This window comes from Salmo salar, chromosome ssa02 (assembly GCF_905237065.1).
Source record: "Salmo salar chromosome ssa02, Ssal_v3.1, whole genome shotgun sequence".
NCBI lineage: Eukaryota > Metazoa > Chordata > Actinopteri > Salmoniformes > Salmonidae > Salmo > Salmo salar.
Window position 1 is genome coordinate 32,100,683 of NC_059443.1, and position 16,427 is coordinate 32,117,109.

At 43.9% G+C, this 16,427-nt stretch overlaps 1 protein-coding gene across 1 annotated transcript; it reads right to left on the reverse strand.

Annotated features, from left to right (window-relative positions):
* Positions 1–191: 191 nt before the first annotated feature.
* thbs3a (thrombospondin 3a) lies at positions 192–12,895 on the reverse strand. The gene is made up of 22 exons (XM_014160676.2): positions 12,563–12,895; positions 10,898–11,101; positions 10,364–10,611; positions 9,893–9,995; positions 9,747–9,779; positions 9,551–9,633; positions 9,371–9,422; positions 9,100–9,248; positions 8,668–8,808; positions 8,441–8,515; positions 7,996–8,148; positions 7,631–7,849; positions 7,357–7,516; positions 7,060–7,178; positions 6,878–6,930; positions 5,978–6,159; positions 5,629–5,807; positions 5,308–5,356; positions 4,910–5,106; positions 4,316–4,488; positions 1,305–1,444; positions 192–1,188 (listed from the first exon to the last, which is right to left on the reverse strand). Exons 1-22 carry the CDS (start codon positions 12,654–12,656, stop codon positions 1,127–1,129), a joined length of 2,868 nt encoding a protein of 955 aa, XP_014016151.1. The 5' UTR covers positions 12,657–12,895; the 3' UTR covers positions 192–1,126.
* Positions 12,896–16,427: the final 3,532 nt, after the last annotated feature.

The window sequence follows — 16,427 nt, forward strand, 5'->3', positions numbered from 1 at the left end:
TGACAACCACAGCACTCAGCGGTTAGATACCGTTAGCACCAGTGTCACCACGTACTTCACTGACTGGATGACCTCGGAACAGCAGTGCTCACTCACAGTTGCTCTTGATTTCTTTGACAATTTTTTTTTTTTTTGTAGTATCGTTCATTAGCATTCTTGTTGTGTACAAAATCACAAAGGTCAAATAAACATATTTTTAAGAAATTCAATTGTTTATTATTTTTTGTGGACAAAGACTGGGTTGCTCTTTGTTTATGCTTCTGTTTAATTAATCAGTTAAAGATGACTTCCAATAAGGCTTTATTTCATATTCAATTACTGGGCACAGAATCAGATGTCCAGGAAAGTATACACTAGAATCCACAGAGATCCACATTTATTCAAATTAGGGACATAATTCCACTAAAGGCTTAAAGTAATATGGCTAAATAACTGCAAGTCTACAGTCTCGTGACAGATCTGTATTTTGCTGCTGAGATGACATTATCTGATCATGACAGAGTTACCCGGAGTTTCATATCCAGAGGATGTATAGTATTTTTCAAATTCCCATCATCCCTGCAACATTAGCTTATGTTTTTTTATTTTACAGTTAGATATGAGATTTAAAAAAAAAAACATCCTTTAACTGTTCAGTCTTAACACAAAATATAATCAATTTATTCCTATGATAGCTGTAAATACACAAACACAAAGCAACAACAGCACTCATACCTAACACAACAGTCAAACTCAACGGTTAACCGCTGTCATTCACACAACCACCGTTCATACAGTGAAATTGAAGGCAAGGACAGCAACTCAAACCCAGAAGTAACACAGTCCTACATTCATGAATTATCATGTATACTTTCTTCCAAAGTCTAGTACCTTTTTGCTTTTCCAGTCTGGTATAACAACAATGTTGTAAATTGGTACTTCTTCCTCCTTTACAACTCTGAAACCCCCCTTTCACTCATGGGCAGACACAGTCACACACATTTTAACAGCAGTTGAAATTCTGTACTGAGAGGCAGTAAGAGTGTGTGTGTGTGTGTGAATGTGTGTGTGAGTGTGTGTGTAGAGAGACAGTGCTGGACAGGTTACTCATCTACATGCCCCAGCACTCACACATCCTCGAATCCTCTCACACCTTGATGTGCAGCAGGACCTGTTTGCGATATGGGTTGAAGTCGTCTGGAACAGTGTCTAATAAACAACAGATACATGAAGCAGAACATACAAGTAAATTAGTTCACTAGCATTATGTTGTTCAATACAAGTAGCGTTAGTGGTTAGTAGCAATGTGAAGAACGGAGTCTTACCGTTGCAGCGGTAGCGCAGGTTGGACCAGATGATGTTCTCTTGGGAGAAACAGAAGACCCCCAGTCGTCCGCCTCTCATGGTAGTGTCAATCACCACGCCAGAGTCAGCCACAATCTCCGTCCCCTCATATAACTTCACTCTGCCACAGAGCACGGGACAATGCACAAATCAGGGGACCTTTACATTCCCTTGTCATTTCTAGTAATGTTCCCTCTAGTAATTATCTAAATGAAAGTCATCCTATAACTTCACACTGCCCTTATTTATACCACTGTCACATACCCATAACATGTGATTGTTGTGGGTAGCTGTAGTAGTTGGCATGTGGTCATATAAGAGATTAGTCAAATGAAGTGCCACCAATCTAAAACCCAGTGGCAAGTAACCACAGAACTCAAAATGGGTGATTTGGATGAACAGAGAAAGAGAGACAGAGAGAGCAGGCCCAGTCCCTGTCCCAGTCGCTGCCTGAGCGAGTGTAGTGCATCGCTGCAGTGGTCCATTGACTCCTCTGCATAGCATACAAAGCAGGTGTCTCTCTGTTTGGGTCTGAATAGGGCCTCCCTGCCTCTAAAAAACATGTTTCTCTCTCTCTCTCTCCACTCTCCCCTCACTGCACCCCATTGGAGAGACCCCCCCCCCCCCCTCCACAGCCTCAAACTCCACCCCCCAACTCTCCTTTTCTCTGGAAACTTTTTTTTAGAATGGGCAGTGGCTTGTATTCATGGATGCCAAGGGAAGCTAGGCTTCCCCCAAAAAATGGACCAAGAAAAAAACATACAAAATAATGTATCTTTTGCCTTTCTGTGTTTCATAAATTTCCTTCAATTCGCAACAGGCTGAATGTATCTCACCAGACAAAGCATCTGATCTAACGTAACAGTGTCCCTCTGTCTCAGTATGTGTAGCGTATCTATCTGACGCTGTCTGGTCAGAAAGACTATGACATTGTTGCTGCCCGTCCGTAGCTTTGAATGCAAGGGAAGCTAGCGAGCATTTGGTCTCCATTGATTAGAAATAAAAAATAATAATAGCTAAGCAGTGTTGAGCTAAACTGAGTGAGCTCAGCTCTGAATGGTCCTGGAGCACCAAAAAAAAAGTGTCAAGGGAAACCAGTTTGGATTTGGCTTCAGACTAATCACATCACAAGCCAAACATTATTATTGACAGAAAAAAAACATGAATTGTTGCATCTCTTTGTGTTGTTGTCTTCCGGGGGCTAGCTTGCTAAAATCGTCCCTTTCCTAAAATTAGCAATGGATGGAGATAAGGATTTGGACTTGTAGTTTTACTTAATTCTCCATACTGGCCAATGATTACAACAGCGATTCTGATCTAACCATAAATTCATACATTGTGCCCCTGGACGTTAACAAGTAGCTAGATGTAGTATGCTGGCCTGGTGCATCGTTGCCCATGAAAGGTAGTTAGGCTAAATGTCAAGGAAAACAAAATGTGTGTATTGTATGACAGACTCATAGGTCGTTTAGGCAACATGAAAGAGGAGGATGACATTGGCATTTCTCTACAAGTAGGGTGAGTCAACAAGTTTTTTCTACTTGTACGCATGCAAACACACACAAATATACACACACACATTCAGAAATCAGTTCCATGGACAGCCACATCATATTTAGCTTACGTTGATTGGACTAAATCGTTTTTGGTATCTTTTAGTTGTCACTGTATTAGACTAATCAGAGGTGATTTGATGATGTTGAAATGGTGCTGGAATAGTGGAGGCAGCTCCTGTTTTCTTTACGACTTGCGGTAACTTTCCGTGGTTCTAAATCAATCGTTTTTTAGTGGTCCAAAAATGTCGGAAACATTACCTTGCTTGACCATGCTGTAGGTCATGTAACTGTTTGTTACATGCAATATGTTTTGTGGACTTTACCGGACAGATGTTGCTTTCCTGTTTTGTAATGAAACAAATATGTGGTTGAATTTATTCTGCCGCTGTGTCTTCTTATTGTCTCAGCCTTAGGCCTTTATATCACGGTGTCAAGGCATGTTATAGAGCACATAAAGCAATTATCAAATCATAATATGGCTTTTTGTTCTGGCTTGGCTTCCCCGGTGATTTTACCTACACATCGCTACTGATAATGGGCCAGAGATGTGAGGGCTTTGAGAGATGCTCAAACGCAGGTGTTGGTTCACATTAATGTGTCTTTTGAAAATGTCTTGCTGATGCTTTGTTGAGCACAATGTGGTATTTATGCCACCCAATAAAGTTGGTTTATTAAACTATTTGCATAAGCAAAATGTTCCTCGGATATGACGTCTGATTCAAGATATTCTCTTTCACTAGAATTTGACAATCTGCTTGAGATTTTTCCTTACTCTGCTATGTTACTCTCGGTGCCCCTAGTCAGACTCCCTCACACTTGTTTATCTTTCTGTTTATTTCTCTGACTTTGATACTCTCCCTGCTCTCTCCCTCTCCCCCCCCTTCTCTCTCTTGCTCGCTTTCTCTCTCTCAGACCCCCCACTCTACAGTAGTTTCCTCTGGATCTGCATATGAATGGGCACTCAGAAAATTCTTGCCAAGGATTTGGTTGACATGGCAACAGGGACAATAGAGGGCCAGGGGGCCGGTCTCTCTGTAAAAGTCACAAAGAGGTTTAGGAGGGAAAAAATATGGAGTATAAATTGGTGAATAGCCACTAAGTCCACCAAACTGCCACCAGCCATCTTTCTTTTTCTTTTTTAATCATTCAAGCCAAGCCAAGGCAGTGTAAACCCCCTCTAGTGGTCAACAGTGGTCACACACAGCTGTGTACCACAACTGTGTTCTGTCCAGTGAGGATGAACTCAGCTTCAAGTGCAAACCCATCGAAACCATCTGCCCCCGATTAAGTAAAAAACGATGGAATTCTGATACATAGTTAAGCAGGTCCTAAATTACTTTGATAATAAAACAATTACTGAACATTGGCTACAAATAGAAAGTAGTAGATTAAAATAAAATAAAAAGAATAAAGAGAGAAAGAGGGGTGTGGCCTACCTGATGTAGCCCACCTGGGGCCTGTGGCTGAGCTGCCAGCGGTAAGATGTCTTGTCTCTCCAGCCAACGTTCCGTGGGTCCGACCACAGCAGCTTCACCTCCTCGTTGGTGTCCCCTGTGTGCCACAGGGCATTACGCAGGTACTCACCAGGCCCTGTACGGGACTTCACTGCCTGTAGGGGAACAAGACAGACAGACAGACAGACAGACAGAGAGACAGAGAGACAGAGAGACAGAGACAGAGAGACAGAGAGACAGAGAGACAGACAGACAGACAGACAGACAGACAGACAGACAGACAGACAGACAGACAGACAGACAGACAGACAGACAGACAGACAGACAGAGAGACAGAGAGACAGAGAGACAGAGAGACAGAGATTGTTGTGTATTCTGAACCCTGTAGTAGATTATTTTATATTTCACTGGATAACTATCAAAGGTTTTTACAATGCCACCACAACATGCTTTGTTATACTTCTATCCAACAGCAGAGTCTGTCTGAAGGTGATTCTCAGGAAGTGTCCCGATTCAGCCAAGGTTCTTATCAGTAGCACCACCTATAGGCTGCTGTGTTTGTGTCCCATCACTCACTTTGAGCTGCAGGCCAGGTTGGGCCATGGCCCTGAAGGGTGTCGACTGCCAGTAGGTCTGCTCTGTCTGTTTCCACATCACCACGTAGAAGGAAGAGGAGTCCTGGTAGCCGAAGATGAAGCCTGCATAGTCGTCGTCCGTCACCGTGTTGATGTGGAAGGTGCCCTCAAAGTCCACCCCGTTGAACGCCGTGTAGCCTGGGGGAGGTTAGTACGTTGAGTCAGGTCAATTCAGTTCATTGGAATTTAAAAATGTATATATTTCTTTCCAGCACCTTTTCAATACACTGCTATAATGAAATCACTGTGTAGGCCTAAATAGGAGCAATTATATTTAGAGTACATACATCACAAGACCAGGACAAGAAGTAACAAACATAACCCATAACATCAACTTACCCACAGCTAAACCAGGATCACTGTTCATGGTCTGAACTATTTCCATGCCCTGCAATAAAAGAGGACTCGCTAAAATCAAAATCTGCATCCACAATGAATCACACACCTAATTTTTGAGTATTCCATAAGAATTTGACAAATATGCACTATGCAATATACCAGGCTTTAGACTGTAATCAATGCACTAACATAGGCCTAATTATAATAACCATAATGGTGCTCCTTGTAAACTGATTTCAGAGTAGGAGGATAACCTTAAAGGGATATTTCAGCCTATGATCAAAGTTGTTCATGTGTTGAGCCAAAGAGGTCAAGGGTCACCTGATTGAGCACCACCCAATTGGGATCGATCTGGGCATCGCCCTCTGGATCCAGAATGACTGTCTGATAGGCTCTGAAGTCTGTTAGTGTGACCTCTGAACTCTCAGGGCACACATCAATCAGATCCCAGACTGAATCGTTGTCAAAGTCGTTCTCACACACATCGCCCACCCCGTTACCTGGAAGAGGAGAGGGAGATGGCCATAGTAAGACAGAGGGGCACTTTTGAAGCATTTAGCAATGCAGAAGTAAAAATAAGCTAAAACTTGAACAGTGAACCTATCCCTTTAACGGTTGGTTACTCTTAAAGGGATAGTTCACTGTTCAAGTTTTAATAACGGTTGGTTACTGTTAGAATCTTTCTGGTTGGGATTGGTGATAAGTCTGCAGTTGTCTTGTACGTCTGGGAATCCGTCATTGTCATCGTCATCGTCACAGTCGTCCCCAAGGCCATCATTGTCCGAGTCCAGCTGGGAGCTGTTGGGATGGTCAGGGCAGTTGTCCCTGGAGTCCTGGTGACCGTCCCCATCCCTGGAACACACATAGACACATTGGAATTCAGTTAAACTCCTAGGATGGGATTTAATTCAAGACGTACTCTAGCGCAGTGCACTAGACAACCAACAATGCGCCTTAGGCATTTTATACAACGTTCATGGAGATCGCATTCATGGTAAATGCTGCGCATGTCGGCTCAATCGTACATTACCTTTAAAAATCAGGTATAGTGTGCCTTGCATTGAATCCTGGCCCAAGTCATGTTATGTTCACTAATTCTGTTTGTACCGAAATAGTTTGCGTTTTTTTAATCACCTAGAAAAACACCATCAGGAAGGTCTAACAACTGCAGCACAAAAACAAGCCCCAGCAGGTGTGTGTGTGTCTATTTGTATTCCCAACAGGTGTAAAGTGACTGTGTGTTTTTGTGAATATGAGCGCAGCAGGTGTATGTATGTGTGTGTTAGCCACAGCAGGTGTATGTATGTGTGTGTTAGCCACAGCAGGTGTATGTATGTGTGTGTTAGCCACAGCAGGTGTATGTATGTGTGTGTTAGCCACAGCAGGTGTATGTATGTGTGTGTTAGCCACAGCAGGTGTATGTATGTGTGTGTTAGCCACAGCAAGTGTATGTATGTGTGTGTTAGCCACAGCAGGTGTAGCGCTGTGTGACAGCTGTAGCAGTGTGAGTGCAATGTGTATTTGTTTGTGTGTGGGCGGGCGTACGTGCATGTTGAAGTCAGAGACTCACGTGTCCTGGTCAGTGTCACACACATCCCCCACCAGGTCATTGTCAATGTCCGTCTAGGGGGAGAGGTTCAGAATAAACCAAAGACAAGACAAATGAGCAGCCTAAACCCCTGTTTCAGCCAAGCTGAATATCTTCTGTAGATCCACATTTTGGGAGTTGGGGGTGTGTGAAGGTTATTTTACCTGCATGGGGTTGCTGATCTCAGGGCAGCTGTCGCAGGCGTCTCCTACCCCGTCTCCGTCCCTGTCTGTCTGCATGGGGTTGGGGACTTTGGGGCAGTTGTCCAGCACGTTGGGGATACCTGAACACCAGGGTAAGACAGGGGGTGACATGAGGGCCATCACCTAGTTGCAATGAGTGTAATGTCAATTTCAACTGCAGCCCACAAAGTTGTCTCGCAGACAACTTGCCGTTTATGGGTGAGTGAGTGTGTGAGTGAAAGTGTGAGTGTGTGCGCACGCGCCTGTGTGAATACACACCATCTCCATCTATGTCATTGTCACAGGCGTCTCCTTGCCCGTTGCTGTCCGTATCCCTCTGGTCAATGTTAGGGACATTGGGACAGTTGTCACAGGCGTCACCGAAAGAGTCTGTGTCTGAGTTCTGCTGATCTTTGTTGGGTTCTAGTCGACAGTTATCCTGCAAAATATAACAGTTATGGTCATGAGAAAAAATGAGAAACAATGAATTACAATCATACACATACACCCAGATACAATTGTCACAGAGGGTCTGAGATGGAAACACACACACCTCCACATTCTTGATGCCGTCCCCATCTGCGTCCTCGTCACACTGGTCTCCGATGCCGTCGTTGTCTGCGTCCTCCTGGCCTGAGTTGGGTGTGTAAACACAGTTGTCCTGTTTACAATGCTTGTCATTGTCCATACAGGGTAAAGAGCGGTCTGGGTATCCATCAATGTCTGTGTCTGTGCCACAAGTGTTCCCGTTACCGGCCCAGCCAATGTTGCACTGGAGAATGGAAGAAAGGAGAGCATTTTCAACCAAACCTAAAGTACATCTATAAAGTAGTATACCGAGGCTGGCAGTATAGGTTAGTGTGGCTCCTCTGTTCCTGTCCAAGAGGGCAAAGGTAGTAAAAGACCACTGTTGCTTACCGCACAGGACACCTCTCCGTTCCTCTCTATGATGCAGTGGGCGTTGGCATCACAGGGGTTAAAGCTGAGTGTGGCACAGGACCTACGGGGCACGCAGCCCACTGTCTGGTTCCCCAAGTAACCCACCTTACAGCCACCACACCTGAACGAGCCCTGGGAGAGAAAGAGAGATGGAGAGGTGGGAGAGAGAGAGAGAGAGAGAGAGAGAGAGAGAGAGAGAGAGGAGGACGGGGGAGAGAGAAGGAGAGGTGGGATAGAGTGAGAGGAGCAGGGGCGAGAGAGGAGAGATTGGGGGAGAGAGAGGAGGAAGGGAGAGAGAACAGCTTTACTACACAGCGGCTCTACAGTACTCTCACATGATCACAAGAGAGCGATGTCTCGTTTGTGAAGATTTGACGCTGTACATACATTGTAATAAACACATTTGAAAAAGGTTTCTACTTACGATGGTGTTGGTACACATGGAGTTGGGCACACAGGCGTTGGCAACTTCAATACACTCATCGATGTCTGCACACTCCTGTAGACAAAACCACAGCAAGGTGTGTGAGGAAGAAATAAAACAATAGGGTATTATGGATTATGTCAGTAAGGAAAAAAGTGATAGTGTGTGTGTGTGTGTGTGTGTGTGTGTGTGTGTGTGTGTGTGTGTGTGTGTGTGTGTGTGTGTACCTGCTTGTGGTGGTTGGCGTACTCCAATCCGACCCCAAAGAGGGGTGGGCCCCAGAGACCAGGGGGACAGAGCTCACAGCTGAAACCCTTCACTGTGTTTATACACGCACCTGGAGAGTAGCAGGGCTGGGCTATGGAACACTGAGACAAGTTAGAGAGACAGAGAATAGAAATAGAGAGAGAACAGAGAGAGTGGGGGAGACAAGAGAGAAATAGACAGAGATAAGTGGTATAGTAGGGGCTCTTTGAAATAAGAGCTGTGCTGAGTACAGTACTTGAAGTGACGCGGTCTATTTTGACAACAGCTCAGCTGTCACCCGAAAAGTCTTGTCAATTCACATTCATTCAACTGTGAGCTTGAGGCAGTGTAAAAAACACAATTTAAAACCCAGCCAGACTAATTTCCATTTCCTGTCTGTTATTGTGTCATACCTCATCAATGTCTTGGCAGTGGGTTCCGTTGCCCGTCATGCCCTCCGGGCAGGGACCACAGCGGTACCCTGGGTAGTCAAAGGTCTCCATGCAGGACAGGCCCTTAAAACAGGGGTTGGGGGAGCAGCGGGAACGAGGGTCGTGGAAGCCTGGAGGTCAACACACTGTTGGTTTAGGTTTTGTATTTAAGAGCAAGACAAGAACAGGGAACATGAGGGATGGGTCAAATTTTTCAGTACACATAGTTTTTTTTCCATGGCTGTTCACTCACCACACACTTGGCACTCCAGAATGGTGTTCCTAATCAGGGACATCTCCTTCACCTGGAGACATCAATGAAAATGCACAATCACATACAAGTATGCAGACACACATACATGCTGCATGCATACACTTGTACAAACACACACACACACACACACAAACACACACACACACACACACAACCCACCTGCTCTCTGATGTCCTCTCGCAGCTCTCCTAGGATCTGGTTAAAGATGATCAGCTGACCAATCAGAGCCTTTGTGTGGTCTCCTGACATACAATACCCACAGAATCCCCAATCATTGTCAAGTAAAGCCAACACACATTTCCATAAGACATTGATTTCACTGTATACTTGAAAAGAGACATTTGGATACACTCACCTAGAATGGAGTTCACTTCTGCAGTCGCACCGACTGTAAGAAGAGGAAAAGGACTTTTGGTTGAAACATGTTCAGGATACACATCTGATTAACCATTTTCATAACAGACTTCATCTTGGAAAGTCATATAGTGATTTTGGACACACCTGTGCTGTAGACTGATGAATCCCCCTGGAATGGACAGTCTGTCAGGGTACCTGCTTTGGCCACACTGCCCCCTAGCGCCATTTTGAGGGACTCCACAGCACCCTGTAATGGGAGAAGCTTGGATCACACCATGCTGTGGTTGAGCTGCTATGATATGATATGATTAGATATGACAGCTGTTGCTATGGTTAAAGGTAGTCAAAGAGGACCACCTCTCAATTAAAAGTTGCCTCCACTCCTCGTCTGCTGCACTTCAACTACACTGATGTGAAAGACCTTGACAGGTGAAAGCTAATTTCCAGTAGGCATCCACCATATCGCTTCACCCTGTGTTTTAAATAAGTGCAGATTGAGGATAGGAGATGAGGAGAGCAAGCCACGTTGGGCTATTGAGATGAAGCCCTGGCCCCTAGCTAAAGGGGCATGGGATTTACTTGGGACTTAGTGTCAGATTCAGTGCTCCTTGTCACCTGTAGCCTTGCGTAGGCCTTGAAGCCATTACGAATCTCCACCTTCTCCGCGGGGAGAGGGACCAATGGAGGGAGGCCCTGGCTGGAGTCAGCCAATCGACAATTGACGTAGAGCTCCAGGTGTAGGTTGTCTCTGCGCAGGCCTCCGATTCGGAGAATAATGGAGTGTGTGCGACCATCAGCCAGGTTTGTGCTCTGGAGGTTCACTGTGTGAATTTTGCCATCCTCCCTCACGTAACGCACCAGAGCTACGAGAGAGGGTAAATGGGGGAGAAAAACTAAAATTGAGGGATTTACTGAACATGGACAGGTAACTAATAACAGCAAAAGAAGAACAAGGAGAGAAAAGTCAAACGGATACAAAAAAGGTCGATGGAAAAAGGGAAACTTGATGGACAGATTGATATTCATGTGAACACTTTTAAATACTAAAGGTGGTTTGAGACTGAGTTAGTTGTATGCTCCGTCACAGAGAAACTGGGAAATAGTTCATTCTGATTTAGTCAGTTGGTGAGAGTGACAGTATCTAAGTACCTTTGTTGATCTTTCCCATGATGGCCAGCTCCAGGTACTTCTTGTTCCCCTCTTTGCTGTAGAGGCCCAGCAGCACCCCTCCCATCTTGGGAGGCAGGCGGAATGTGGACACAATGTAGATGTCACTGAGCACACTCATGGCACCTGTCACCTTCTCCACCGCAGACACACTGGTCTTGGAGTCCAGGGTTAGCATGTCAATGACTGGAGAGGGGGTGGGGAGAGAGAGAGAGAAAGAGAGAGAATGAAGGAGAGAATGACAGAGATTGATAATGAAGAAGAGAAAGGGTATCTATCTACCATTTTCCCTGATCAAAGGCTCTCATCCAGTCCCATGATGACGCTTCACCTTTGACCCTTGCCCAGGTATATGAGGACACCTGTTGAGTGACTAGTTGACATCTCTGAAGCAACATCCAAATTAACAATAGCAACTCTGACTCTTATTAGAACCACATCCCTTATGAAGACTTGTTAAGAAACAAGTTTTACAAGTTATTTTATTTCACAAAAAAATTGTCCCAATCTACAGATTACATGTCCGTTTAATAGGCAGATAGTACGGTGTTATAACATTGTAGGTACAAATACATAGCACATATCAACTATTTTCTTACACATATTTTTTAATTAGCTTTCTCTTCCTATGACTTTGAATTTCCCTCTGTCTTTGTTGTCTTTCCTAGATTGTGCACCAAAACAGAATTCATTTACTTCCATCAATTTTAGCAGTGGCATTCCTGAACATTATCACAGAGAACTTCATAGTGCCAAAAGTCAAAGCCCATGCGGACACATTGCTGGATATTAAAACCCAGGAGAAAACAAAAGAGAGAGGAATAAAAGGAGCAGGACTCCTGGCTGCTTTCTGGCTCTTAGTAAGAAGGCTTTCCCCTTCCTCCTTTTCTCTCTGCTATTATTTCTGACACCCTCACCCGTTCACACACTGGTTTGGACAATGGGGTTTGGCAATGGTCAGGATTTCTGCCACAAGCAGGCTGTGAGCACTCAAGGGGGAAAGAGGGGAATAGGGGGAAAGTCAGCCAAGGAAGCCATAAAATAGTTGGCTTAGCACTTTCTCTGTTCCTGTCTATGTCAGAAAGAATACAAGTGGAGGAGACATGATTAGTTATGACATGTGGAAGGAAAAAACTGGTCATCTCAAAAAAGAAAGAAAAGAAAGAAAAGAAAGAGGAAATATCAATTAGAAATAATATTAAATATTATTTGTGTATGAAATGGAAAATAAATAACCTAATTAACCAGCAGTGAAACAAGACCAACATAACCAAGATGAATGAGACAACAGATGATAGAAAGTAGCCTATAGAGATAAAAACAGAACATTTCAAGCCACAAAGGTGAGAGACAAACTTTGCGCCCTGTGTGTGGAGTGTTTTACGCTCGAGTTAGAAATGGTTATAGGGCGCGCAGACAGTTCATTTTAAATATTATTACAGTTGTAACTAATATTTTCAGGATTATAATAACCATCTCGAGTTTATGTGTGTCTATGGCACAACAAAGTGAAGTCCAGACCAAAAATGCGAGCTTGTTTGAACTAACTGTCTGCATCAATTCATTTCGAAAAAACACACTTCCCCTTAATTTAATTAGATTATTCACAAAATGCGCAATACTATGAGTTAGTATTATTTATTTTACCTTGCATATCTTGCTGATCCATTGGCTCACATGTTGCAACGAATAGAAATGTGGATAGAGCCAGAAAAGTTGTCACATCGCGCCTCGCACCCATGTCCCAAGAAACGGTGTGTGAAAGTTGACAAGAAAGTCAACAGGAGTAAATAACTATCCGCCGAGAGTCCAGTTTGATGTTGATGAATGGAGCTTAATTTCAAAGTGAACAAAAATAAGTCTGCAGGCTGAGTTGACCGCAGAATGTAGGGTTAAGAGCAGTTACAAATGTCGACTGGCTTCTTACGGGCGCGCTCCAGCCAAGTACCTCGTCCGCGCAAAGTGGATGTGACAGTGAGCGAGGGAGTTCATTCGCCTGCTATAAACTGAGGCGTGCGGTGTGTCCAACTTTCTCAATTCTCATGTTATACAGACATAATATAGGCTGTGCCGGTAGTCTATATAGTAATTAATCTGATATAAATGTATTTCCTTTGTTTAAGGTATAGCAGGGGTATTCAACTCTTACCCTATGATGTCCGGAGCCTGCTGGTTTTCTGTTCTAGCTGATAATTAATTGCACCCACCTGGTGTCCCAGGTCTAAATATGTCCCTGATTAGAAGGGAACAATGAATGAACGCAGGTAGAACTGGCTTCGAGGTCCAGAGTTGAGTTTGAGGGGCATATAGCCTTAAGTAGGCGATGTACTTCAAACATATCAGACTATCCTCCCAGGGCATTAAGATAAGAGGGGAAGGAACGAAGAACAAAACAGAAAAACAAACAAGATGTCATAAAATGGTTCACATGTGTTTCCATGATTGTAGGCTAAGTTCTACTAAGCTAACATCTGGAATTGTTTTAAGATGGTCATACCATGGATCATTTAGCTATTTGATTTTACATTTTAGGACCCCTTTAGGTGGCCTATCAAAATAATACATATTTTTTGGTTGTTGATAAAAATTTAAATACTATAGGACATAGAAAAGCATTGAATAACACATTCATAAATGGCAAATAGACATTCAATAAATAAATAATAAGGAAAAAGGTTTTGAAGTGTCTGTCCTATATCTAGGAGATAGAAGAAAGCTCAGGAATGTATGTTTTTTTGGACACTCCTTAACTTTTTGGCACAAAACTACCTCCATACTTCCATTCATTTGTATGGGATACTATGAGACAAGGGGTTGTAGAGCAAAACAGAGAACACCATCCTGTTCATGAGTCTCATCTTTCCATAGAGGGGTTATATTCATTTGTAGGCCAAATCTAAATGTGTTTCCATCGCATTTTCAACTCTACCAATAGTCTGTCACAAAAACCTTTGCATTAAACAATTGAGGAAAATAAGAACAATCTGAAATTTATTTTTGATACTGTCGCAAAGTTAACTAAAAAGCAGCATTCCCCAAGAGAGGATGGCTCTCACTTCAGCAGTGATGAATTCATGAACTTCTTTGAGGAAAAGATCATGATCATTAGAAAGCAAATTACGGACTCCTCTTTAAATCTGCATATTCCTCCAAAGCTCCGTTGTCCTGAGTCTGCACAACTCTGCCAGGACCTAGGATCAAGGGAGACACTAAAGTGTTTTAGCACTATATCTCTTGACACAATGATGAAAATAATCATGGCCTCTAAACCTTCAAGCTGCATACTGGACCCTATTCCAACTAAACTACTGAAAGAGCTGCTTTCTGTGCTTGGCCCTCCTATGTTGAACATAATAAACGGCTCTCTATCCACCGGATGTGTACCAAACTCACTAAAAGTGGCAGTAATAAAGCCTCTCTTGAAAAAGCCAAATCTTGACCCAGAAATTATAAAAAACTATCGGCCTATATCGAATCTTCCATTTCTCTCAAAAATTTTAGAAAAAGCTGTTGCGCAGCAACTCACTGCCTTCCTGAAGACAAACAATGTATACGAAACGCTTCAGTCTGGTTTTAGACCCCATCATAGCACTGAGACTGCACTTGTGAAGGTGGTAAATGACTTTTTAATGACGTCAGACCGAGGTTCTGCGTCTGTCCTCGTGCTCCTAGATCTTAGTGCTGCTTTTGATACCATCGATCACCACATTCTTTTGGAGAGATTTGAAACCCAAATTGGTCTACATGGACAAGTTCTGGCCTGGTTTAGGTCTTATCTGTCGGAAAGATATCAGTTTGTCTCTGTGAATGGTTTGTCCTCTGACAAATCAACTGTAAATTTCGGTGTTCCTCAAGGTTCCATTTTAGGACCACTATTGTTTTCACTATATATTTTACCTCTTGGGGACGTCATTCGAAAACATAATGTTACATTTCACTGCTATGCGGATGACACACAGCTGTACATTTCAATGAAACATGGTGAAGCCCCAAAATTGCCCTCGCTAGAAGACTGTGTCTCAGACATAAGGAAGTGGATGGCTGCAAACTTTCTACTCTTAAACTCGGACAAAACAGAGATGCTTGTTCTAGGTCCCAAGAAACAAAGAGATCTTCTGTTGAATCGGACAATTAATCTGGATGGTTGTACAGTCGTCTCAAATAAAACTGTGAAGGACCTCGGTGTTACTCTGGACCCTGATCTCTCTTTTGAAGAACATATCAAGACTGTTTCAAGGACAGCTTTTTTCCATCTACGTAACATTGCAAAAATCAGAAACTTTCTGTCCAAAAATGACGCAGAAAAATTAATCCATGCCTTTGTTACTTCTAGGTTGGACTACTGCAATGCTCTACTTTCCGCCTACCCGGATAAAGCACTAAATAAACTTTCAGTTAGTGCTAAATACGGCTGCTAGAATCCTGACTAGAACCAAAAAATTTGATCATATTACTCCAGTGCTAGCCTCCCTACACTGGCTTCCTGTTAAGGCAAGGGCTGATTTCAAGGTTTTACTGCTAACCTACAAAGCATTACATGGGCTTGCTCCTACCTATCTTTCCGATTTGGTCCTGCCGTACATACCTACACGTACGCTACGGTCACAAGACGCGGGCCTCCTAATTGTTCCTAGAATTTCTAAGCAAACAGCTGGAGGCAGGGCTTTCTCCTATAGAGCTCAATTTTTATGGAATAGTCTGCCTACCCATGTGAGAGACGCAGACTCAGTCTCAACCTTTGTCTTTACTGAAGACACATCTCTTCAGTAGGTCCTATGATTAAGTATAGTCTGGCCCAGGGGTGTGAAGGTGAACGGAAAGGCTGGAGCAACGAACCGCCCTTGCTGTCTCTGCCTGGCCGGTTTCCCCTTTTTCCACTGGGATTCTCTGCCTCTACCCCTATTACGAGGGCTGAGTCACTGGCTTACTGGTGTTCTTCCATGCCGTCCCTGGGAGGGGTGCGTCACTTGAGTGGGTTGAGTCACTGACGTGGTCTTCCTGTCTGGGTTGGCGCCCCCCCCTTGGGCTGTGACGTGGCGGAGATCTTTGTGGGCTATACTCGGCCTTGTCCCGGGATGGTATGTTGGTGGTTGGAGATATCCCTCCAGTGGTGTGGAGGCTGTGCTTTGGCAAAGTGGGTGGGGTTATATCCTACCTGTTTGGCCCTGTCCAGGGGTTTCATCGGATGAGACCACTGTGTCTCCTGACCCCTCCTGTCTCAGCCTCCAGTATTTATGCTGCAGTAGTTTATGTGTCGGGGGGCTAGGGTCAGTCTGTTACATCTGGAGTATTTCTCTTGTCTTTTCCGGTGTCCTGTGTGAATTTAAATATGCTCTCTCTAATTCTCTCTTTCTCTTTCTTTCTTTCTCTCTCTCGGAGGACCTGAGCCCTAGGACCATGCCTCAGGACTACCTGGCTTGATGACTCCTTGCTGTCCCCAGTTCACCTGGCCGTGCTGCTGCTCCAGTTCCAACTGTTCTGCCTGCAGCTATGGAACCCTGACCTGTTCACC

Excerpts from the sequence above, each read along its gene's own strand:
- thbs3a (XM_014160676.2), bottom strand. The coding sequence starts at position 12,656 with ATGGGTGCGAGGCGCGATGTGACAACTTTTCTGGCTCTATCCACATTT. Across the intron at positions 6,931-7,059 it reads AGATCAGCAACCCCATGCAG|ACGGACATTGACAATGACCT; the intron begins GTAAAATAACCT and ends CTCTCCCCCTAG. Across the intron at positions 5,808-5,977 it reads CAACCAGAAAGATTCTAACA|GTAACGGGGTGGGCGATGTG; the intron begins GTAACCAACCGT and ends CTCCTCTTCCAG.